The sequence below is a fragment of the Tiliqua scincoides genome, chromosome 1 (assembly GCF_035046505.1).
Source record: "Tiliqua scincoides isolate rTilSci1 chromosome 1, rTilSci1.hap2, whole genome shotgun sequence".
Lineage (NCBI taxonomy): Eukaryota > Metazoa > Chordata > Lepidosauria > Squamata > Scincidae > Tiliqua > Tiliqua scincoides.
In genome coordinates, this window is record NC_089821.1 from 63251177 (window position 1) to 63275153 (window position 23977).

A 23977-nucleotide genomic window follows, 5' to 3' on the forward strand; every position below is an offset into this window, starting at 1 on the left:
ACATAACCTACAGACCAAGAGGGACAGCCTTGTTAGTCTGTGCAGCAAAAATAACAGAGTCCCATGGCACCCTGAGATCTAACTTATTTATTGTAGCATAAACTTTTGTTGTCTAATGTGATGGCTGAGCTCCTCTCATTTCTTTCTGTCTCTCTCTCTCTCTCTCTCTCTCTCTCTCTCTCTCTCTCTCTCTCTCTATCCATTAAGGAAAACCACAGCTTCAATTCCAAAGGTAAGAAGTTTCCTTCAGAAATCAATCCCATTGTGGAAATACCATATGGTTAGGCAGACATATGATCTGTTTTGTGTGTTTGTTGTCTTCAAATGGATTAAGTAAGAACAATAGATCCTAGCCAGCCTCCATGGTGGGATTGGCATGCATTAGTCAATCAAGCCCACTTGATTGGTTCAGAGAGCAGACAGAAATGCCGAGGTAACTACCCAATCAAATGGGCCAACATCATCAGCCCTAGGTTTTGTGACGTTAAACACAAGGATGCTCAAATGTTCCAGATCAGCTGTTTCAGAGATCACATCTTGTGTAAGGCCAAACTCTCACCTACTTTCAGTGGATCAGACGGTGTGATACACTCTTCAATCTGGCCTGGGAGGAAGTACCAGACAGGGAACAGTGAGACGTACAGTGCAAGTCTATGCATGACTAGACTTACATGTCTAGTAAGTTGTCGAGAACTTACACGTTTAGTAAGTTCCATTGAGTTCAATGGGACTTACTCCCTGGTAAGTATGTATAGGATTGTAGCCTTTAGCTTGTTAGGGAATTATTTCACTTTTGCTTTTGTTTACAATCACTTGATTGTATCTTTACTAAGATACATACCTGGGCATGGTCAATGTTCACCTTCCAAGCCTGCTTGTTTATTCTTTCCTCCTTGCATTAGTAACTTCCTCCTCTAGTTAAGGGGTTTAGGGTGCAATCCCAACTCTCTGTTGGGCCAGCACAAGTCCCTTGTGAGACTGGCCTCCAGCACTTAGGCCGGATCCTAACCTGAGCAGCCCAACATTACACACCAAATGTTGGGGTATTACGTGGAGTAAGGGGACATAAGTCCCCTTACTCCAAGTTGCTCTCCTTTCACCTCCAAATCTGCATTGGATATGGCACAGGCCAGTTGGCCTGCCTATTCCAGAGCAGGTTAGGAATGGGCTGTAAGTAACCTCATCTTTAAAATTTAATTCATTATCTGCCTGCCTGATGGTTTAACTCCATCAGAGCCTTGCTTCCATGCTACAGCATTAGGGTTGTTGGAATTTGTTAGGCAACTGGGATGGAGACTTTTGCAGATGTGTATCTCTGCCTGGCTTTGACCTTGTGGTGGCAGCGAAGTCAACTTAATTTTGGCCCTGGCATAGGGCCCAGATATGAGGAATGGAGGCACTGGCATTAGGACTACCCCTCTGATCACCACAACTACTATCCACAGTAGTAGATGCCACCTCTGTTAAAAGAAATGTGTTAGTCTTCAAGGTGCTACAAGATATATCACCTGCATATCTTTCTCTCATCTTCCCATATCATACTTTGAAGTTGATTCTTTCACAGAGTTTAAAATAAGATACATTCAAATGTCAGTTTTATTTACTTTCTTTCTCTAAAACATTTATGTATTCACTACTAGCATGTATTCACTACTGAAACAGAGACGCCTGCGTTGGCTCGGTCATGTCGTGAGAATGGATGATGGCCGGATCCCAAAGGATCTCCTCTATGGAGAACTCGTGCAAGGAAAGCGCCCTACAGGTAGACCACAGCTGCAATACAAGGACATCTGCAAGAGGGATCTGAAGGCCTTAGGAGTGGACCTCAACAAGTGGGAAACCCTGGCCTTTGAGCGGCCCGCTTGGAGGCAGGCTGTGCAGCATGGCCTTTCCCAGTTTGAAGAGACACTTGGCCAACAGTCTGAGGCTAAGAGGCAAAGAAGGAAGGCCCATAGCCAGGGAGACAGACCAGGGACAGACTGCACTTGCTCCTGGTGTGGAAGGGATTGTCACTCCCGAATTGGCCTTTTCAGCCACACTAGACGCTGTTCCAGAACCACCTTTCAGAGCGCGATACCATAGTCTTTCGAGACTGAAGGTTGCCAACATTCAAATGTCAGTTTTATTTACTTTCTTTCTCTAAAACATTTATGCTCCATCTTTCTACCTTGGAAAGTCTTCATTGCAGGTAACAATCAAGCATAAAGCAATTCATAACTGTGATCTCAATTAAAAACCAACAAATTAAAAATGGACATTATAATCAACAGCAGCAGTAGCATTAAAAATAGTAACAAATGATCCCTGAAAGCTCCAGAAAATAAAAAAGTTTTGATTCAGCACTTAAAAGTTTGAAAGAAGGAACCAGATAGATAATCTCAAGATGTTATTCCATACATGGGTGCCCTACAAAAAAGGCTTGCCACTCATCTAAACTCCAAATGCAACATTCTGGAACAGGGTCTCATATAAGGATCTTAATGAACAGACAGGGTCATATGGGCAAGTATCAGTGCTCAGTAATATGTGATCACTACTAATGAGAACTGCAGTTAAGAATAAACAACCTTCAATCAATGGTGAAGGGAGTTGCTCATGAGAGAAACCTATATTGGGAAGGGCTAAAGAGAATTGAACAGGGTGTTTGACACAAACACAGAGAAGCTAAAGCAGTCATAATCAAACCTTTGGGTTTCTTTCTAAGATTAGATTAGCAGTGCCAGTCTGAACCTGTTTCAATGTGTGTTCTTCCTGTGATGGCCCAGGCATGTCAGAAATCCCATCAGTTGGGAGGAGTCTATAAAGTGACTCCTTGCCACACCAATATTGCACCAGCTTCCAGAAAGGGTGACTTAGCAAGTAGTTCTCTTGCCACAGGATCAGGAGCTTTTAAGATTACCCATGTGTGTAGGAATTATAGTCATTTCAGCAGTTTCCATTCTACAAAGGCAACTTCAGAAACACTCTTTCCAAATTTTAGGGTATCAGTCAATGGACACCTGATCTGTTAGGTCCAGAGACTTGCCAGGCAACCTTTAGCTCTTATTGTACTTGTGAATAAAAACTTTAAATGCACAATAAAATGGTAACTTTGAAATGTTACTGAAATGGTACTGTGGGACCATATTAGAGTAATTTGAAGATCAATGGGCAAGTACTAAACCTATTCTATCTTCTTTTCATAAAACTTTTTGAAGATGGGAAATGTATGAAGGAGGAACACATTTCTTAAGTGAAGGCAAAAATTTAGATTGCAGAAAAGTAATCCATAAACTGCAGGAACAAAAGGGGGATGAACATTGGTAGGACAAAGTATCAGGTGCTGAACCTAATTAAGAAATAATTACTATCAATTTCCAGGTAATTTGTCATAAATATTGGTATATGTCACTGAAATATACTGTATAAGATCAATAGAAGAATAAGATATTTTTGTTCTTGGGCTGAGAAATCCCATGAACCCAAAGTAAAAATATAATTATACATTCACTAGCCAAAGCATGTCGCCTTTTAATGGTGCTCCAAATCAGCCACGTGGAGCTCCCACGATCCCTCTCACCCTGCATAGTGCTAGGACTGAATTAGGCTTTTCCCAGCTCTTACTGCTGTGACCATACAATGATCCTGCATTTTTGTACATGGTAGGGCCTTCAAGAGGAAATGGAGCTCTTTGCTTCCATTCCCCTCTAGCCACAAAGGGACATAACATCTGAGGAGCTCTCTTTCTATTCTGTCTCAGGTCCTTCCTCATCCCTGCCTTCCCTTCATTAAGCCCGAGAAAGTAGCGTCAACTTGATCCCTCTGGAAGAGAAGAAGAAACACAGCTGTTTGGTTTGTCATTAGGTCCGTCCTGTTTCTTAACCATGCAGCGAAGGTCATTCTTTCCCACCAAATCCATTCGCTCTCAGGGTATCATGAGTACATTCCTGCCTCTTATCCAAGGAGATAAGCATCCTGCCAGTGCTGCCCTGACTCCTTCAGAGAACTGCAGAGAGAACGAGAACAGGGATCTTAATAAGTGTAGACAGTGGTTTTCACAGTGGTTTTCACTTCACTTCCAAGCAACCAGTTTGGCTGTCTTTTTATTCCCCACCCCCACACTCAGGGATGCTGATCCTCTATCCACCAGGACCTCCCTGTCAATTGCCACTTACCGCAATATATCTACTAAGGCAGTGAGCAGGGGCTTGCACTGGTACTGAACACCATGCTTGGCACAGAGGGATTTCACCAGAGGAGCCACTTTCCAATAATTATGTCGAGGCATCGTTGGGAAAAGGCTGCAGCAAGAGAATGAGAGATGGTATCAAGGGGATTCTACAGAACTCTGAGTGAGTCAAAAGCATCCCATTCCTGCTTCAGGATCAAAATTCCTCAACCTCACAATATGCATGTGGCCCTTTCTTGCCATGAAGGCCTCTCCCAGGCACACTAATATGTGTGAATCTTATACTGTACCAGCTGCTCATTTTGTAACTTATTCTTATACTCACTGATGCTCAATTTGGAAATTCAAGTGCCCAGTATACCAGTCATTGAACAGGGATTGATCCACATTACATGTTGCTGCAAGCTGTGAAAGAGAAATGTGCTTAATTTCAGTCACTTAATCCATTATCAACACACTGCTGGCTTATAGCACAGACAACCCAATTCATACTAACCTTTGTGCACATGAACATTTTCCTATGTACATGATACCATGGAGGCATTTATCAATAGCAATGCAACCCAATCTTGCGGTATGAAGCCAAGCACAATGAATGACTGTATTAAGGCTGCAATCCTACGCTCACTTACCTGGGAGTGACAGTCCAAATCCTGAGCTGCCTGGCGGCCAGGGCTGCAGTGGCGCTGAAATGGCTGCTGCAGCACCCTATAGTCAGTGGGCAGCCACTGGCAGCTCCTTGGACAAAGGGGACATTCGCCCCCTTTCCCCTGGTAAGGGAGGAGGCCCCACAATGGAGCTACTTGACTCTGTGCCGGTGCAGAATAAAATAGCCCTGTGTCAGGCCAGGATGCCCAACGTGGGGCTATGGAGCTCTGCCAGTCCCATTCCCTCCCGTCCTGCTCCCTTCCCCTGCCCTGCCTTCCCCATGCCCTCTCCCTCCCTAGAATGCCTCCCCTGCCTCGACTTTCCAGTCTGCCTCCCAGCGCTCACCTGGAGCTCCAGGCGGTGGTTGCCCATCTTCTGCTTGGCATTGTCTCAGCAAGGGCTCATGCTGAACCAGTGCCCACACTGGCCTGGTAGTAAGTGTCTCAGGTGTGCCTTATAGCATGTTTGCGACACTGCACACCGGCACTGGGCCAGCATCAGCCAGTCTGGAGCGAGTCCTAAGACTCATTGAACTCAATGGGGCTTACTTCTGAGTAGACAGGCAAAGGTTTGTGCTGTAAATGAAAGAGAGCCACCTCTAAAGAGGAGCCATCTCACCTGGCAAGAGACCCAGTCTGCATTCTTATCATAGTCAATGTTCATTGGGATGTGGTTCATCTGTGAAACCCAGATAAACCAATTGCTTTCCAAGTACCTGTGTAGAAAAATAACAGGAATTATAATCTAGTGGGAAAACTCCATTAAATTTGACTTGGAGTGGTTTATTTTTCCCAAGTTTTTTAAAGGACTGATTGGGAAGTTTATGCGTTTTTTTGAGAGTTCTCTGAAATTTCATAAAGGGTTAGCCCTCTCCAAATGTTTCCATGCCAGTACTCCACTGTCCATGCCTTTCTTGCAGCTAGAGTTGCCAGCCCTCCAGGATTGGCCAGGAGTCAGCAACAATCTTCAAGTGACCATTGAAAGCAATCCTGGGGATTTTAATCCTTGAGGAACTCTTGAGGAATTTGCAACTTTACATCATCCTGGAGAAACAAATCTCCAGGAATAGCTTCAGTCAGAGCTGGCAACCTTCTCTAGAAGTTATTAGTACACTAAGAGATTTTACATGATTTGTGCTACAAAGCCAAAAGTAGCAATAGGACAATCCTGTGTATTGTCCTATTGTGTATTACTATGATACCAAGGATTCTGCATAACTGAAAGCTCCAGGTTTAAATGGGGCCCATTCATATGCTGTAGTGTAACACAAAGAGTTTGCCTTCAGAGTTTTAGCTAAATGAATGGAGCTGCAGCAACACAAGCTGATGAGCTGCCCATGCTTGAGGAGACTATCCTCAGAAGATTGCAATGCAGGCACATCCCAGCCCCTAATTATCATAACCCTCAGAAGCACATCTTTTTTGTGTTTAACGGTCCACCCTTGGTTGTTTCCACAAGCCAGGTGAGGTCAGGAGCTTGTTTAGGTTGATGTGATACATTTAAGATATGAAGGAGCTACCTAACTTGTGCATACAGATAGCCATCTAGTCTGACTTCTTGCTCTAGCAATCTATGAATGCCAAACAGTATCAGCCAGAAGGAAGTTTTGCACAGTGACTATTACCTGCTCAACCAGAAGAATGCCATGAAACTCTTAAATCCCATTAAAGGAATGTACATGAGGCATACACGTATATTGTAGATCATCATCAGAGCAAACTCCTGCAAAGGAGAACAATGTTAAGGTAAAACAAATGGTAGCAAATTGTTGTACCTTACTTTGCCATTTCAAGTCTACAAACTGTATGGAGAAACTCTAGACAGTTCAGGATGCATCATAATTCAGAGCAACTTGGAGCTGCACCATGTTGAAAAGGCATGGTAACGTGAAAGGAACCAGAAGGGCAAACGGGAGATGGATCAGGTGGATTTTCTGCAGGATTTTACGTCCCATTTCAAATTAATTGTTCTGTTTCTAATAACTCGTCAGGATGGTCAAATACAATTTATTTCTGGAAGACACACCCACTGCATTTGATCCGCCAGTCACCTAGTTGAATTTTGGAATATCATGGTGTCATTAACAATCAACACTGTTGCACCTATACATTCCCTCTGACTACATCATCAGCACAGCCCCCTGGATTCACAGAAGTGAATTCAGTGAGAAAGCTGATGACTGGGGTCAGGGGTGGCTTGTGAGCCATATGCAACTGGGACATGGGTCAGGGGTAGCCAACTGCGGCTTGTGAGCACTTTGACACATAACATGTGGCTTGCGGAAATATGTTGGTTGAGCTCCTTTTTGCATCACAATTAAAATAAAAGGTAAATACAAAATTTTCAAGTTTTATAATTTCCGTAGATACTCATGTATAGTACATGCAATTTTTGCCAAGTAATCAAGCTCCAATTATTACTTTGCCTTATCTCCGGGTCAATCAGAGGGCAGAGCCTTTCAACTCTGAAAAGTTTCTTTCTCAGCTCTGAAAAGTTTAGTTTCTCTGCTCAGCAAAGGCAGGTACCTCGTTAATTGCTATAGTAATTTTCCTGGGACATTCCAGCCAAAGTTAACCTTTTATTCGCTTTCCTTCTGCTGCAGCCTGGTTCTGCTTTGCAAATGCTTGCAAAGCAGGTCTGTTTTTGGAAACACCAGGATGGGACCCTCCTTCCCAGGCTACAATTCAGTGCACCATTACTTCAGAATAACACCCATGGAAAGCAGTGGGTCTACTTCTGAGTAAAAAGGGTTGCAAATATCTCATCTCTCTGCTGTGGATTGAATTGCACACTCTCAGTTATGTGTTATGGGTTGTATGTTGTATGTAGAGCTTCTGGCTTAACACACCAGACACCTTAAAGGTGTCTTTGACTCATGGGTCTCCTCATGTCCACCTTAAAGGTGGATTTGATTCATGGATCTCCTGAAGTGGTTCCCAACCTTTTTCACTTGCATATCCCTTGGCAGCCCATTTCCATAAATTGTACCCTTCCTATTAGCAAAATGTTTGTAATTAATAATACAAGACCTCATCTCCTCCATATGAAAGCCCAGACTTCATGTAAACATCACAGTGTTTTCTCTCTTCATCTGTTTGAAGAACAGAAGACTCTGCCTTTGCACCATTTTGCACCAGAAGTGTGCTGAGAAATTCTGGGTGACTGATCACTTTCCATATTATGTTTCAGCTTTTTTACTGTGCTGGTTTTCAATCACTGGTTCATAGATGTTGATGACCAAAAACTAGCTATTGGTGGGGCTTTCACAGTCAACTAGCTACCTCCCTTCCTGCCTTGCTGGTCCTTACAAGGCATTCCTGCCTTGCAAGGCATTCTGGAGCACAACCTGCCTTTTTTGCCATTATTCCATTATTTTTCAAGTACCCCTAAAGGTCCTGTTGAGTGTCCCTGGGAGTACATGAATATCAGGCTGGGAACCATTGTTTTACTGGTATGTAGTTTACAGTGCACTTACTCTGATAGTATTTACAAAAAAGTGGTGAAGACCAGAATTTTAAAAAGAATAAAAATGTATCTTATGATCTTTTACTATGTTTTTAATAAATTAGAGACTACAGTTCTTAAGTAACAATTAGTGGTAGATTATTTTTCAGGATCTGGCCTTGGGTAAAATCAGACAAAACTATAGTCAGACACCCCTCTAAGTTTAACCCCCGACTTAGCCGAGGGTCATAGAAAATTCCATGATTGTTGGCTCAAAACCTGTCCTCGACTTATCTGTGGGGTCGGCTTATAGGTGAGTGTCTGTGGTGTTTGCTTGGTATGAACTGAGTCCACTGTTTTAACCCATTTTTGCCCAACCCATAGGTACACATTTGGTCCCTGTTGCATATATGCAACGCTGGGCAGAAATGGCTTAAAACCTAAGTCTAATGTTCATGGTGAGTAAATAAATTTAAATTTAAAAATTTGAATGCTTCTTAAATATTGCAGCTCTCAAACATCTCTCTTGTAGCTCTTAAACCCATATGTTGCTCTTATGTTAAGCGAGTTTGGCCGCCACTGGCATAGGTGTTTAAGCTTGGCTCAATAGACTTCTCTTGTTTTATGAGAATGAATGCTTCTTTCCTTCCACCAAGTAATGATATATTGATGTCCAAATAGCAGTGTAGTGGCATATTGTGAAGAAAATGAGCATTATAACATCAGCAAAGGTGTATGGGAGAGGAAATTGGAGATGGAATGTGTTTCCATCCACTGAGAAAGTGCACAAGAATGTGTGTTAATGCATCCTAAACCTTGGGGGTGACTGTGGTGGCTGGTCCTTAATTATTTTTGGGAAGGTTCAGCTACTGTGGAAAGTAGTAGCCCTCTCCACATGACTTTGGAATTTTGGGACCCTACGTTATATCTCTTGCATTCTGGACTCTCTTACAAGGTTGCTTCCACCCATGGCACAAACATCTAAGCATCTGGGAATACCCTGTAGATCAAATTTGAGCCGTCTTGGTGGCTCAAGCAAAGCTTCCTCTGGAATCTTGCCAGAATATTCTGAAAATGTAGACTAAGTTGAGGCAGCTAGGATTGAGTTGGTTGAGAGATAAATATATGATCTCCATGCCCTTCCATTTTCACAGTGCCTGGCAACTATATAGGTGGTACCTCAGGAATCTAGTGCGATGTCTGGTTTTTCATTCATATTAGTATTATTATTAACAGTATTTATATACCGCTTTTCAACTAAAAGTTCACAAAGTGGTTCATATCCAAAAACTATCCATTTTACAATGTGTAGAGTAAAAAGAAAGAAGTTTTTCTGGTCTCCTTCAGCTAGTTGCTGAGAGTCTTGGCAATGTTCATCTATGTTCCAGTTAGACATACATCAGCTTTCTAACATGCTCACTACTAAGAGAAAACATTGCTTACAATCATATTTTTGAAGATAGCTTACCACCCATTTTTTCCTTTTAATTGTGAAGCGGATTAAAATTAACAGTATAAAAGGAATGAAGATCATCGGGGCAAACCCTATGGTGGGAAAAACAAAGCAAAAACAATACAGTTATGAGTTATCTTTTTTCAGCAGTAAACTGACAAAATAGATAAAGTGATAGTATTTCTGATGGATTTCCCTCTCCTCCTCAAGTCATACTGGCAAATTAATTCTTAACATAGGATTACATCTGCCATACAACAGTCCTTGTCATTCCAAACTTTGATCCCTGAAGCTATTGTCTTGATCCACCAAGAGGACATGGCACAAATTGAGCAGTTGCCAAATTGTGGCTCCTGTGCACAAGAGAAAGGCACTCACAGAAGTAGGTGTGCTGGTACTGGTAAGGCATGTACTTCTTCTTCTTTTTTCCAAGCTGCAAATGAAAAGCAGAAGGCAGCAGTTAAACTGGGGGCTCAAAAATCCCTCCTCTAAGTGAAGTCACCAGCTTCCATGTGCTAAAATTCAGGAGAAGAAAATGTAAAAAAAATGATTCACATACCCAGGAAATTGGTGGGTTAAGGAAGTCCTCTAGCAAAAGGTACCATGCTAAGTGTACTGTCTTTTTGCCCATTCGCACATTGTTCGTATAGGATTTGGTTCAGAGCAGGAGTTTGAGTCGTGTCAATAACAGGGAGACAGCACCATTGTAAATGTTGCTTATCCTAAAGGAGAGGGAGGCTCAGCTCTGCAGCTGTAGCTCTCCTTTAGACCCAATTCAAGTGTTTCGGCACAGAGCAGGGCAGAAGTTGGCTCTTATGTAGCTAGCATGTGATCACATATGCACCTGTTAACAAGAAGGTCATTCTAGACAGTGGGTTGGCAGAGCACTGAGGTGCCCCACACATGTCTCTATCTGCTTCTGCCAGCTGCCTCATTTCATCTCTGCTCTGACACCATCTTTACCCAGCAGTGCACAGGCTATTGCTGTCCATCCTTCTTTGGCTTTTCAAATGGTCAAAGGGGAAGGAAGTGTAGAAAGTGGGCTAGAGCAGAGATGCTCTTATTGATTTTCACCCTTCTGTTGTGCTCCCACCCTCTGCCTTTTGAAAAATCAGGGAGTGGGAGCAGAAGGAAGAGCAGCGGTGGCAGCAATAACTAGAAAAGGGGAGGAGGCCCATGTCACAGGGAGAAGAGAGATGTCATGCATGCCATAGGGTAGGTGATGTTGGGAAATTGAGGTGGGAGAGGTACAGGGGGAAGTGTGGTCTGTGTGGCATTGGGCATGGTGGCCTATCACACTGCCTCAGGCCTGATGGGGTAATGGGCTGGGCTTGCCAGTCTAGTAGACAAGTGATTCTAGGTTCTTGTGAATAAGGAGGGTGAAATAGGAAATAAGGGACTAATTGATGGCATATTCAGTGCATTAGTAACAAAAAGGCCATGTGGTACACAGGGAGGGGTTTTCTTCTCCCAGGTTGCATATTCAGGCCATGGATTCCTTTAGCTAATGGTGTTGCTCTCTGTTACTTGAATGAGTGCCAGACTACCTTACCTCCACAGAAAGCTTCTTCCCCAAGCTGAATAGGAAAGGGTGCATGTTGAGATCAGGGTCCTTGCGGAAACAGTTGGGTTTGGAGTGATGCTGGTTGTGCATATAGTTCCACCAGTTGTGTGATCCACCCTGCACATATAATTTTAAAAAAGAAAAATTCTGCAGATTAGTGGGAAGAGGTATACCTCATGCTTATCCCTGATATAAAATGGGACATCAAGCATAATCTGACCAGAAATGAACATGAAAATATAACAGCATTGAGAAACTAGCGGAAGAACATTTCAGGTTCCCATGACACACTGTTGAAGCCCTGAAAGTCACAATTATGCATCAAAAAAGTTCAAAGAGAGACTCCAGCATGAACTTCCTTAATTAAAATGTATCCAGAAGCATGATCCTAATCATCTAGGGCAGGGGTGCCCAAAGTTTTTGGCAGGAGGGCTACATCATCTCTCTGACACTTTGTCAGGGGCAGGGCAAAAAAAGAATTAATTTACATTTAAAATTTGAATAAATTTACATAAATTTACATAAATGAATATATTAAAATGAACTCATATGAATGGATGAAGGTGGTGAAATAGCTCAAGGCCTATAAAAGGCCTTGCACAAAGCAAGGCTGGCCTTTCCTTTGCTGCCACTTCTGCATCACAGTTGTGAAACAGCAAGCAATGGATGAAGCCCTCATCCCACAGCTCACGAGAGGTCAAACAGTCGCCCTCATGCTGAGAGCAGTTGCATTGTGCCAGTGTGGGCTCCAACAAATCTCCAGAGGGCCAGAGGCTCATTGGAGACTGGGGGCTCCCTGAGAGCTGCATTGAGAGGCCTTGAGGGCCGCAAGTGGCCCCAGGGCCAGGGTTTGGCACCCCTGATCTAGGGTTTAATCAAAACCAGTGAAGTGATGAAGATTGTATTATCACCAAGTTCTGCAGTTGTAAACTTATACAGTAAGCATATGAGCTTTGCATGAAATGTCAAAGGCTGCACTTCTTTGCATCTTAATGGTTTTTTGCAACTTGCTTAGCATCCTTCTCTTTACTCGTGTGTGTCCGTGTACATGTGTCTGGAAGCGCTTGCAAGATCAGGGTGCTCGAGCTGGAGTTACACTCTTTGGGCCACTGCCTCTTTTTTCCTGGCTGCTGCAGAGGCTGACAATTGTGGAAGCTGCTCAAGAACAACCTGAGCATCATAGTGCTGCCTGTTCAGTGTCCTTGTTGCTATAGCAACAGAGACACTTGATCTGAGCTATTCAGGGGAGAGAGAGCCAAGGGGAGCCTGTGCAAAGTGCTGTTTCCATTGCGACACATGAAGACCACTAGAATGAGCAGGGCTTTGGTACATCTTTTTTCAAAGATGGGATTCTTGAGGAAATTTTGAGAGACGGGTAGCCCAATCCTAAACTGTAAGCAGGACAACTCAGGAGCTGGCTAAAGGTCTCCTTGGGGTAAGGGGATATTTTCCCCTTAACCTGAGTGATGTTCCATCCTACCCAATGGGGCTCCTTGGATCTGATCAGCTATTTAGCTGGAGCAAATCTGAGCAGCCTGGTGAAGGGCATTCAGGCCCAGGAGGGAGACTAGGATATGGTAGAGACCTGCACTGCTGATCCTGCCCCTCCCAGGCCTGATCCACCCCTTGTTCCAGTCTTCCTACCCAGAAACACCCCTCCCCACTTCTGATCCACCCTCCCACCACTTCTCCGCTGCCTTGCAAGACCCTTACCCCCATTGGTGGCCAATTTTCAGAATGCAGCATTGGTAGGGTGGTGCAGGACTTCCCACCAGTGCTGCTTACTCTCTGGGTGCCGCAAACATGCTTTTACGGCACATTTGTGACACCCTCGGCTGGCAAAATGGAGGCTGCATCCTCAGAGAGACAAGTTTGGATTTGTTAGGACAGCTATGATTTTTTCAGCTCAGGTTCCTCCATACGCCTTTGGCAGTATTTCCCCAAATGCAGTCACATACCATGGAAGCATCAAGCCTAATATATGAAAATGAATGGGGACCCACCAGAAATTGGCTCGTGACCCACCTAGTGTGTCCTGAAACACTGAGAAACACTGGTCTACAGGGATAGGCATACGCTTTGTGAGGATAAATGAGATTCTATATTTATCATCATAATGACCACCATCACTACTTCCACCATGTCAGATATAGCCCTTCTTCCTTCAGTCAAGTGCAAAGAGGACCCATCCAAATGAATATAACGAGTGACACTCTTGTGAAATACAGGTTGAGCATCCCTAATAGGAAATGCACCAAAATCCTAAACTTTCTGAGCGCCAACATGACGCCACAAGTGGAAAATTCCACACCTAACCTGATGTTAGGTCAGGTGACACCTTTGCTTTCTGATGATTCAATGTACACAAACTTTGTTTTGCATGAAAAATTATTTAAAAGATTGTATAAATTTACCTTCAGGCTATGTATAGAAGGTATATATAACACACAAATGAATTTCATGTTTGTTCCATAACCAAGATATCTCATTTTGTGTATGCAAATATTCCAAAATCCCAAAAATTCCAAAACCTGATCCCAAGCATTTCAGATATGGGATGATCAGCCTGTACTGAATATACTGCAACACTCCTGGTCAAAAATAAAAATAAAAAATCTCAGTAATGGACACTTACTTTGAGTATTCCTATCACAATGAAGTGAGATATTCTATTCCACTTGGTATTTTGAAAGACTGAAACATGTCCAAGATCATGCTGAAAAAATCCATACTGAATCTGGAAGGACAAAAACAACACCAAGACAATGTAATGTGAATTTTCCTTATGCTGGTTTGCAAGGACTAGCTACACTCATTATTCTCAACATTTGGGAAGAGTTAACACTAGTGATCCTAGGCATACTATATTACTGCCTGCCTACCTCTGAAATGCAGAGACCCATGAAAGCCTTGCACCTAAACATTACTGATGGCCAGGAGACCAGTAATGTAGAAAGAGTATTATATTCCTCTCACAGTAACCTTAAAAATGAACAAGCTGGATTATGTCCAAGGAAAGCAAATCCTGCCTGACAGCCCAATCCTGAGCTACTCAGCACCCAGAGGAACTGTAGCGCTGAAATGGCTGCTACTGCACCCAATGGCTGTGGGGCAGCTGCCATCGGCTCCTTGGGGAAGGGGACATTCATCCTGCTCCCCCACCTCACCTTACACTGCCCCCCCACCCCAGAATGCCTCCCGCCATCCCGGCTCACCTCTCCACTGCCTGGATCAAGGGATGAGCTCCAGGCAGTGGTGTGACGTGCCTCTGGCTGGTGCTGGCTGAGCACAAGCGGATACTCAGCCAGTGCCCACACTGAGCCGGTAGTGAGTGTTGCAGGCGGCATGTTTGCAACACTCAGCCCCAGACTGACCCTGGCCCAATAGAATCAGGCCCTGAGTCCCTTAGAAATAAAGGGAATTTACAGCCCAATCTGACCTAAATTCCACCACATGCTCCCGTCAGCGCAGTCATGCTATTGGAACGCAAGCTGCATCGGGGGGGGGGGGAAGAAGACCTGGAGGAGATGTAAGGAACATTTGTTCCCTTGCCCAGGTGTAAGCCCTTGCTGCCTTTCTTGGTCTACTTAGACCTGCATTAGCAATTTAACATGAAAAAGCAGTTGTATAAAATCCAGTGATGGGGTTACCTTACCTGTCCAACAGTGAACATTGCCACGCCAACTAGGAAGGGCACCCAGGATTTCCCAAAGTACCAGATAGTGACCCAGGCCGCTACGTCCAGCAGGAAAGCATGCATGAACATGAAGAGGAAGAAGCCATAACTGGGCTTCATGAGTCCCATCTTCTTCACTGTGCTGTGCAGCTCACGAAAATCCTTTACCAGCAATTCCTGTGCAAGTAGCAACAATTAAAACTCTCACAACTCTGGGAACAGAGGTGTAGCTAAGTCATTTGACACCCGGGGCCAATAAATTTTTGTCACCCCATATGACATAATTAATTCAGAGCGCGATACCATAGTCTTTCGAAACTGAAGGTTGCCAACAACAATTCACATTTTTATAGCACCATTCCTCTAATACACCATGCAGGGGCAAAGAGAGACAATTGCTCTTCCCCTGCTAAATATAAGTACCAGAGGCGTAGCTAGGTCATTTGACACCCGGGGCCCATAAATTTTTGTCACCCCATACAACACAATTAATTAATTATTAATTCACATTTTTATACCACCCTTCCTCTAAGCAGCTCAGGGTGGTGTACATGGTTCCTCCCCTTATTTTGTCCTCACAACCCCGTGAGGTGAGACTGAGAGAAGTAATAGTCATGACATGAAACAAACAATAATAATGGCCAGAAAATAAATGCAGTGAATATTTCCCCACAAGCAATGGATGAAATTCTGCAACAAATGGTATATAACATGATGGTATTATTCCTAAAAGCCACGATTTCCAGAGTTTTGGTCACTAGGGTGTCACCCCCCCCCCCATCCTGGATGTCTCATTGGCCTGTTTTGAGTTAAGGCAGTGGTTCTCAAACTTTTAACACTGGGACCCACTTTTTAGAATGACAATCTGTCCAGGACCCACCAGAAGTGATGTCATGGCTGGAAGTGATATCATCAAGCAAAATAAAATAATTATAAATAATTAAATTAAAGAAAAACAGATAAATAAGGGGAAGCCAGCCCTGTTTCACCAAGTGAATTTTCTCTGTAACCATGAAATATTAACCATGTAAATATCCATGGTGTTCTATGCTTCAGTAATCCATGGGGATTCAGTAATCCATGGGAATCCATGGGGAATCACTTAACATTTTGAGACAGACTGCAGGATCTCAAAGGGAGTGCAGTCGTCACATTCTTCAGTAACTTCAAGGTACTCTGGGGCAATCAGAGTGAGTGTTTAACTATTAGCTGCAAGCAACAACCCATTTCCACACACTGCTATATATCTAATCTCTTACATATAGAAAAAAAAAAAAGATCAGGGAGAAACTCACATTTTTGCTGGGCTCACAGTTGGGTTGATCAGGTGCCAGTTCCCCAATTTGTAGAGAGCACAAGTATTTCTTGACTAGATCTTCATTCTTGTGGAAAGCAGTAAAGGCATCCTGGGAAAGACAGAAAGGAAGATGAAGGGGAAAAAAGTGATGAACAACATGAGAGTCAGGGAATTTTGTTCTAGCAATACATGAATATCCTGGTTGGTGCAGAAGCAAGAGGGTGATTTCAAAGGCATGGCACCCGTCTCTATGGTACACCAGAAAGGATTGCAGAACAGATATTTGAAGTACAACATTTCTTGCACAGCTGGGACTGGCAGAAAAGAAGGTGAAATGAGAGTTTTCTGAGCTGTTCAGAGAACGGCAGGAGATGATGAGACGACAACGATGATTATGATAGGAGGGGTAGCAACAGTAAGTACCTTTGACAGGAAAGGAGGAGACACAGCAATGGAGGAAAACTGGAGGCAGAGAATGCTGAAAAAGGAAAATGCACAGCGAATTTTGCCTGGTAGTAGTGTAACTCTGGGTAATTCTCTTTCAGTCATACATGAGAAGAAATGCGTACATAAGTAGCTTAACATTTAGGATTGTTAAGAAGAAATAAATGTCAATATCTATCTATCTATCTATCTATCTATCTATCTATCTATCTATCTATCTATCTATCTATCTATCTATCTATCTATCTATCTATCTATCTATCTATCTTTGTAGATGGCAGCCTTCAGTCTCAAAAGACTATGGAATCGCGCTCTGAAAGGTGGTTCTGGAACAGCGTCTAGTGTGGCTGAAAAGGCCGATTCGGGAGTGACAATCCCTTCCACACCAGGAGCAAGTGCAGTCTGTCCCTGGTCTGTCTCCCTGGCTATGGGCCTTCCTTCTTTGCCTCTTAGCCTCAGACTGTTGGCCAAGTGTCTCTTCAAACTGGGAAAGGCCATGTTGCACAGCCTGCCTCCAAGCGGGCCGCTCAGAGGCCAGGGTTTCCCACTTGTTGAGGTCCACTCCTAAGGCCTTCAGATCCCTCTTGCAGATGTCCTTGTATCACAGCTGTGGTCTACCTGTAGGGCGCTTTCCTTGCATGAGTTCTCAATAGAGGAGATCCTTTGGGATCCGGCCATCATCCATTCTCACGACATGACCGAGCCAACGCAGGCGTCTCTGTTTCAGTAGTGCATACATGCTGGGGATTCCAGCACGTTTCCTGACTGTGTTGTTTGGAACTTTGTCCTGCCAGGTGATGCCGAGAATACGTCGGAGGCATGTGGAAAGCATTCAGTTTCCTCTCCTGTTGTGAGTGAAGAGTCCATGACTCGCTGCAGTACAGAAGTGTACTCAGGACGCAAGCTCTGTAGACCTGGATCTTGGTATGTTCCGTCAGCTTCTTGTTGGACCAGACTCTCTTTGTGAGTCTGGAAAACGTGGTAGCTGCTTTACCGATGCGTTTTTTTAGCTCGGTATCTATCTATCTATCTATCTATCTATCTATCTATCTATCTATCTATCTATCTATCTATCTATCTATCTATCTATCTATCTATCTATCTATCTATCTATCTATGTCTATACTTCCTTTCCCCATGCCTGGCACTCATATGACTTCAGTTTGAACTTTAAAGGAGAATAAGTAGAGATGCTCCCACAGTAATGCATATTGAAAGCTGAAGGTATTTCACATGTAGGTATTGGCAACCTTCAGTCTCGAAAGACTATGGTATCGCGCTCTGAAAGGTGGTTCTGGCACAGCGTCTAGTGTGGCTGAAAAGGCCAATCCGGGAGTGACAATCCCTTCCACACCGGGAGCAAGTGCAGTCTGTCCCTGGTCTGTCTCCCTGGCTATGGGCCTTCCTTCTTTGCCTCTTAGCCTCAGACTGTTGGCAAAGTGTCTCTTCAAACTGGGAAAGGCCATGCTGCACAGCCTGCCTCCAAGCGGGCCGCTCAGAGGCCAGGGTTTCCCACTTGTTGAGGTCCATCCCTAAGGCCTTCAGATCCCTCTTGCAGATGTCCTTGTATCGCAGCTGTGGTCTACCTGTAGGGCGCTTTCCTTGCACGAGTTCTCCATAGAGGAGATCCTTTGGGATCCGGCCATCATCCATTCTCACGACATGACCAAGCCAACGCAGGCGTCTCTGTTTCAGCAGTGAATACATGCTAGGGATTCCAGCACGTTCCAGGACTGTGTTGTTTGGAACTTTGTCCTGCCAGGTGATGCCGAGGATGCGTCGGAGGCAGCGCATGTGGAAAGCGCTCAGTTTCCTCTCCTGTTGTGAGCGAGGAGTCCATGACTCGCTGCAGTACAGAAGTGTACTCAGGACGCAAGCTCTGTAGACCTGGATCTTGGTATGTTCCGTCAGCTTCTTGTTGGACCAGACTCTCTTTGTGAGTCTGGAAAACGTGGTAGCTGCTTTACCGATGCGTTTGTTTAGCTCGGTATCGAGAGAATGAGTGTCGGAGATCGTTGAGCCAAGGTACACAAAGTCATTGACAACCTCCAGTTCATGCTCAGAGATTGTAATGCAGGGAGGTGAGTCCACATCCTGAACCATGACCTGTGTTTTCTTCAGGCTGATTGTCAGTCCAAAATCTTGGCAGGCCTTGCTAAAACGATCCATGAGCTGCTGGAGATCTTTGGCAGAGTGGGTAGTGACAGCTGCATTGTCGGCAAAGAGGAAGTCACGCAGACATTTCAGCTGGACTTTGGATTTTGCTCTCAATCTGGAGAGGTTGAAGAGCTTTCCGTCTGATCTGGTCCGGAGATAGATGCCTTCTGTTGCAGTTCCAAAGGCCTGCTTCAGCAGGACAGCGAAGAAAATCCCAAACAAGGTTGGTGCAAGAACACAGCCCTGCTTCACTCCGCTTCGGATGTCAAAAGGGTCTGATGTGGAGCCATCGAAGACAACAGTGCCCTTCATGTCCTTGTGGAAAGATCTGATGATGCTGAGGAGCCTGGGTGGACATCCAGTCTTGGGGAGAATCTTGAAGAGGCCGTCTCTGCTGACCAGGTCGAAAGCCTTTGTGAGAACTATGAAGGCTATAAAGAGTGGCTGTCGTTGTTCCCTGCATTTCTCCTGCAGTTGTCTAAGGGAGAATACCATATCAGTGGTGGACCTGTTGGCTCGGAATCCACACTGCGATTCTGGATAGACGCTCTCTGCAAGTACCTGGAGCCTCTTTAGTACAACTCGGGCAAACAGCTTTCCTACAACGCTAAGGAGAGAGACGCCGCGGTAGTTGTTGCAGTCACCCCTGTCACCTTTGTTCTTGTACAGCGTGATTTCACATGTACTAGTTTCAGAATTCAGCATACTGAAAATCTCTGTTTTATTTAAAGTAAGTTTTCAAATCTTGAAGCTGAATAAGCTTGAAACTCAGTGAGGGTCCAGTCCTATCCAATTTTCCAGCACTGGTACAGCTGCAATGTAACCTTAAGGAAAGGGAACAAATGTTCCTATACCTTAAGGAGGCCTCCATAACTGTCTCCCCACTACAGGATGCAGTGCATGCCCCATTGGCATGGCGGCACTGGCACTGGAAAATAGGATAGGATTGGGCTCTGAGTCATTGGTGAAAGCTTAAGCTGATTGTTACTGAATACATTACTTAATACATTTAGCTCCTGCCTTTCACCCACGATTATGGGTATCCAAGGCAGCTGATGCAAGACTGGGACATCCCCACATCAGACAATTGTTTCAACAGGTCACTTTGGGCTCAATGCTATGGTGCCCAGTGCCAGCACTACACTCATATCACTGGCACTGGGTGTTGTGAAAGTGCCATAAAGCACTTTCTCACTGGCAGTATGTGCATACTGCTGGCGCTGAGCCACAGCACCAGGAGAACCCAGTGCTGGAGCAGCCAGGGGTAAGTATCGCCGCTGGTAGAAGGCAAGGCTTTTCAGGGTGGGGGAGAGGTGGGTAAGGGTGATCCTGGGCAGAGTGTGGGCAGAAGGAGGGGAGCATTGAAGCTGGGATAGATGCAGAGATGACAGCACAGTCTGCCTCTGAATCTTATGCTCCTTTCCTGGCTGGGAAGGCTAGCTTCCTTGGTTCTGCACCAACTCAATAGCAGACACAGCTCAGAGGAGACCCATTCGAGCCATGTTAGCCATGTTAGCATTATTCAGGGTAAAGGAACAAATGTTACTTGCCCAGGGTAAGGAAACAAAGCAGTGGCCATTTTGGCGCCACTGTTCCTGTGAGCACCAAGGCACCATAGAATTGGGTTGCCCGTTCCAATCATTCCAAAATGATACCATGGTCACTGCCATCGCTAGGGGGGTGCAGGGGGTGTGGGCCACACCAGGTGACATGCCTTGGGGGTGACGCACCCTGGGGGGTGATGTGCTAACATCGCGGCATTAGGAGCTACCACATCATGCCATACACCGTTGGATGCGGAATGGCTGGCAGAATGCAATGCAAAAAACAGAATTGAATCCACTCCTTTCCTTCAAAAGTAAGAGCCAAAAAAAAGGAAGGAAAAAATGCATGGAGCCCTATGGAAAGTGAAAGTGAGCTATATCGCACATTTACTCATGAATAGGCGTACTTGCCATAGTCCATTGGAAAGGGCAGGCTGAGAGGACTCCAACAACACCTGAATGGTCCTGATCCAATGAATGCAGCCCCCAAAAACATGGAGAAGGGGGTCCCCCCTCCCAGCTGCGATTCTATGGAGCTCTATGGAAAGTGAAGCAGCCTCATATCACGTTTACTCGCAAGTAGGCAGACATGCCTTGGCTGATGGTCAGGCCAGGCAAAGGGGAATGTGAGGACAGTGGAATGGTCCCGATCCATGGAGCTGGAGTGCAAAAAATGCTCCAGAAGGCAGCTCCCCCCCCCCACTAAAAAGGACAAAAAAGTGGCTTGAACTGGTAAGGGGAAGTTTTCTATTTTGCACTTGTAAAGCCAGGTGGGTCTTTATCTTGATATGCCTGAAATAGAAGAACTTTAACTGGGCACTGGGGCGGGCTGGAAATCTTACTGATTCTTTTTGGGGGTTGCTATTGCAGGCAGACTACAGAGTAAGCTCCATTGACCACTATGGGACTTACTTCAGAGTAGACATGCATAGGATTGGGCTCACAGGCTGCAATTCTACCCACACTTTCCTGAGAGTAAGCCCCACTGATCACAATGGACTTACTTCAGAGTAGATTCACTTGGTGGAACAGGACTGGCTCCCCCTTATTTTATTATTTCTTTTATTTTAATTTAATTATTTATAATTATTTATTTTAATTTGCTTGATGATGTCACTTCTGGCCATGACATCACTTCCAGTGGGTCCTGGACAGTTTATCATTCTAAAAAGTGGGTCCCAGTGCTAAAGGTTTTTCAAAATCACTAAAATCAGAATTTGGAGGAATAATACCATCATGTTATATATCAATCAATGTGTAATTTCATGCAGAATGAAAAAGTTACAGAATGTAACATTGGACCTTTTTAACAATATGAATTTAAATCCTGTGACACAACCATGGTCTTCCCACCCAAACATGTTAAATTGTTGGACTTTACTCATGGTTCATTGTGGTGTACTTGCATTTTCTTATAGCTCTTTACCTAATCACAGCTCTGATCAGTGGCTGGCGCTGCACCCCCCCAACTCCTTAATAGCTCCAGAATGTTGCAGGCGGTGGCTGCAGCCAGCAATCGGGAAACTGTGGCAGCAGCTAGGGTCACCGCCACCATATTGGGGCCAGAATCTGTCACCTCCCTGCTGCTTGGTTCCGGGGCCCATGGCCTCTTCATATGCCACTGGAAGGAAGGAAATAGTGTTAAGGACCACACCTTAGGCAAGAACCACAGAAGGGTGAGTGAAGAGGCCTTAGGTAACTGATCAGTACACTGCCCCCCCAGAGTCCTGAAGTTGGCATTGCATTCAGATTCCAACAGTCAGGCTGTTAGAATCATCAAATTTTAGCTCTGGGGCTGTAGAGTTCATGTCATCCAGCCATCTGCTCAGTGCAAACAACTGCAGCAACCTTTACACAACAGTTCAGCCTCTGCTTGGAAACATCTATGGAGGAAGAGCCCACAACTGCACAAGGCAGATTGTTCCAGTGCTGGACAGTTCTTACAGTTAAGTAATTCTTCCTTATGTCCAGTCTAGATCTACTTTCCTGTAGTTTCAACCCATGGGTTCTAGACCTGCCCTCAGGGGCAACACAGACTAACAGCCCAATCCTAATGGGCAGCCCAATCCTGAGCTGCCTGGGGCACCCCCACTCGGTGGCATCACGAGGGCTGCCGCCGAATCCAGTGCCTCCTGCGCTGCCACAGGAGGCACTTCGGGAGTAGGGGACGTTTGTCCCCTTCCCCCGGGTAAGGGAGGCAGCCCCGCAATGGGGCTACTCTCTTTAGTGGCGCCCAAAGGGTGCTGCTAAAGTAAAGGTGCTCGTGTAAGGCACGCAGCCTCCACAAGCGCCTAGGATCCTGTGGAGCAGAGTTCCACAGATCCTCCTCCTGCCAGTCCCCAGGCACGCCTCTGGCAAGCCCCCCTCCCCTCATCACACCGGCCTCCCCACCCCCTCCCCATGTCACGCTGGCCTCCCCCCTCCCCGGAACACCCCGCCCCCACCCTGTTTGCTGTTCTGCAGCCCGGTAGTCACAGGCACTGCCGAGCTGCGGAACGTGGGCGCCCACTGGGCGGTGGCTCAGCTGAGCCACCTCTGGTGGGACCTTGGTGGTAAGCCCCGCAAACGTGCCTTATGGCACGTTTGTGACTGTGGTCCACGCCGCGGAGGCGCGGTGCGGACCATAGGATTGGGCCCTAAGTTCTTCCCTTCTTCTGCATGATAACAGATACTTGAAGATAGTTATATCTCCCCATAGTCTTCTCTTTTCCAGGTTAAAGATTCCAAGCTCTATTTAACAGCTTTACTTGACCATGGCCTATCAGCCTGAACATTGTTAATTTCAATATCACAAATACCTGCCATGAAAGCCTTGGTATTTATATTCCAAGTTCATTCAAGCATTTCTCATAGGACTTGGTCAATCTAGTCCTGCTTATTTTGACTGCTATAATTCTCCAGGAAATGCTGGAGATTTCAAGAATTGAACTTCATACCTTATGCAAGCATGTAAAGCACCTGAAGCAGTTATGGTGCTTCTCAAGTGTAACCCATGCCCCCACAAAAAGAATCTCACCGTGGCATCTTGTCCTGCATAGTGGTTGATGATACGAATGCCCCCAGGGTGTCGCCAATGGAACTGGCTGATATCATAAACTTTCCTGTTGATGACCAGCCATCTTTCTTGCTTGGAATTACCTCGGCCTGAGTGGAGTCCTATCTCCTCCCAGGTGAAAAACTGTGGAAGTTCTGACTTAACTTCTGGCTCTTCCAGGGTACTGCCTGATTGGGGGGGCATCCTGCTGCCAGCTGAGCACCCAAGACTGGGCCTTTAGTAGAACTCTTCTGCCTCACAATCCAGTGGAAGTTTGGAGCATTTGTGCCTTTCCATTGTGCTTCATGTACTAGACAGCTTTATAGACACCTGTTGCAGCAACACAAATGACTCAATATTTCATTGCTCCAGGCATTCTCTTTCACAGCTGCCTTTTTCTCCTGTTCCTTCCTGTTGCTTCATTTTCATCCCAGTCCTAAGGTATCCTCCTCCTCTCATGCCTGCTCATGCTTCTTACCAGCACCTAAAACTAGATAAGCAGGCAAATTATTCACTGGTATGTTTTAATGAGCAATTGCAAATTGCAA

General features: G+C 45.1%; 1 protein-coding gene across 1 annotated transcript; it reads right to left on the reverse strand.

Moving 5' to 3' along the window:
* Nucleotides 1-3933: 3933 nt before the first annotated feature.
* Nucleotides 3934-23633, reverse strand: LOC136653112 (acyl-CoA (8-3)-desaturase-like). Its single transcript, XM_066630038.1, has 12 exons — nt 23412-23633; nt 16249-16359; nt 14933-15130; nt 13913-14014; nt 11266-11394; nt 10092-10146; nt 9729-9805; nt 6441-6538; nt 5435-5531; nt 4494-4573; nt 4155-4280; nt 3934-3985 (listed from the first exon to the last, which is right to left on the reverse strand). The coding sequence occupies exons 1-12, from the start codon at nt 23631-23633 to the stop codon at nt 3934-3936; spliced, it is 1347 nt and encodes a 448-aa protein (XP_066486135.1).
* Between the last annotated feature and the right edge of the window lie 344 nt (nt 23634-23977).

Coding starts and splice junctions, on each gene's coding strand:
- LOC136653112 (XM_066630038.1), bottom strand. CDS start 23,633: ATGCCCCCCCAATCAGGCAGTACCCTGGAAGAGCCAGAAGTTAAGTCA. Junction 14,015..14,932: donor CAATGTTCACTGTTGGACAG/GTAAGGTAACCC, acceptor TTGTCCTTCCAG/ATTCAGTATGGATTTTTTCA. Junction 6,539..9,728: donor TTAAAAGGAAAAAATGGGTG/GTAAGCTATCTT, acceptor TCTCCTTTGCAG/GAGTTTGCTCTGATGATGAT.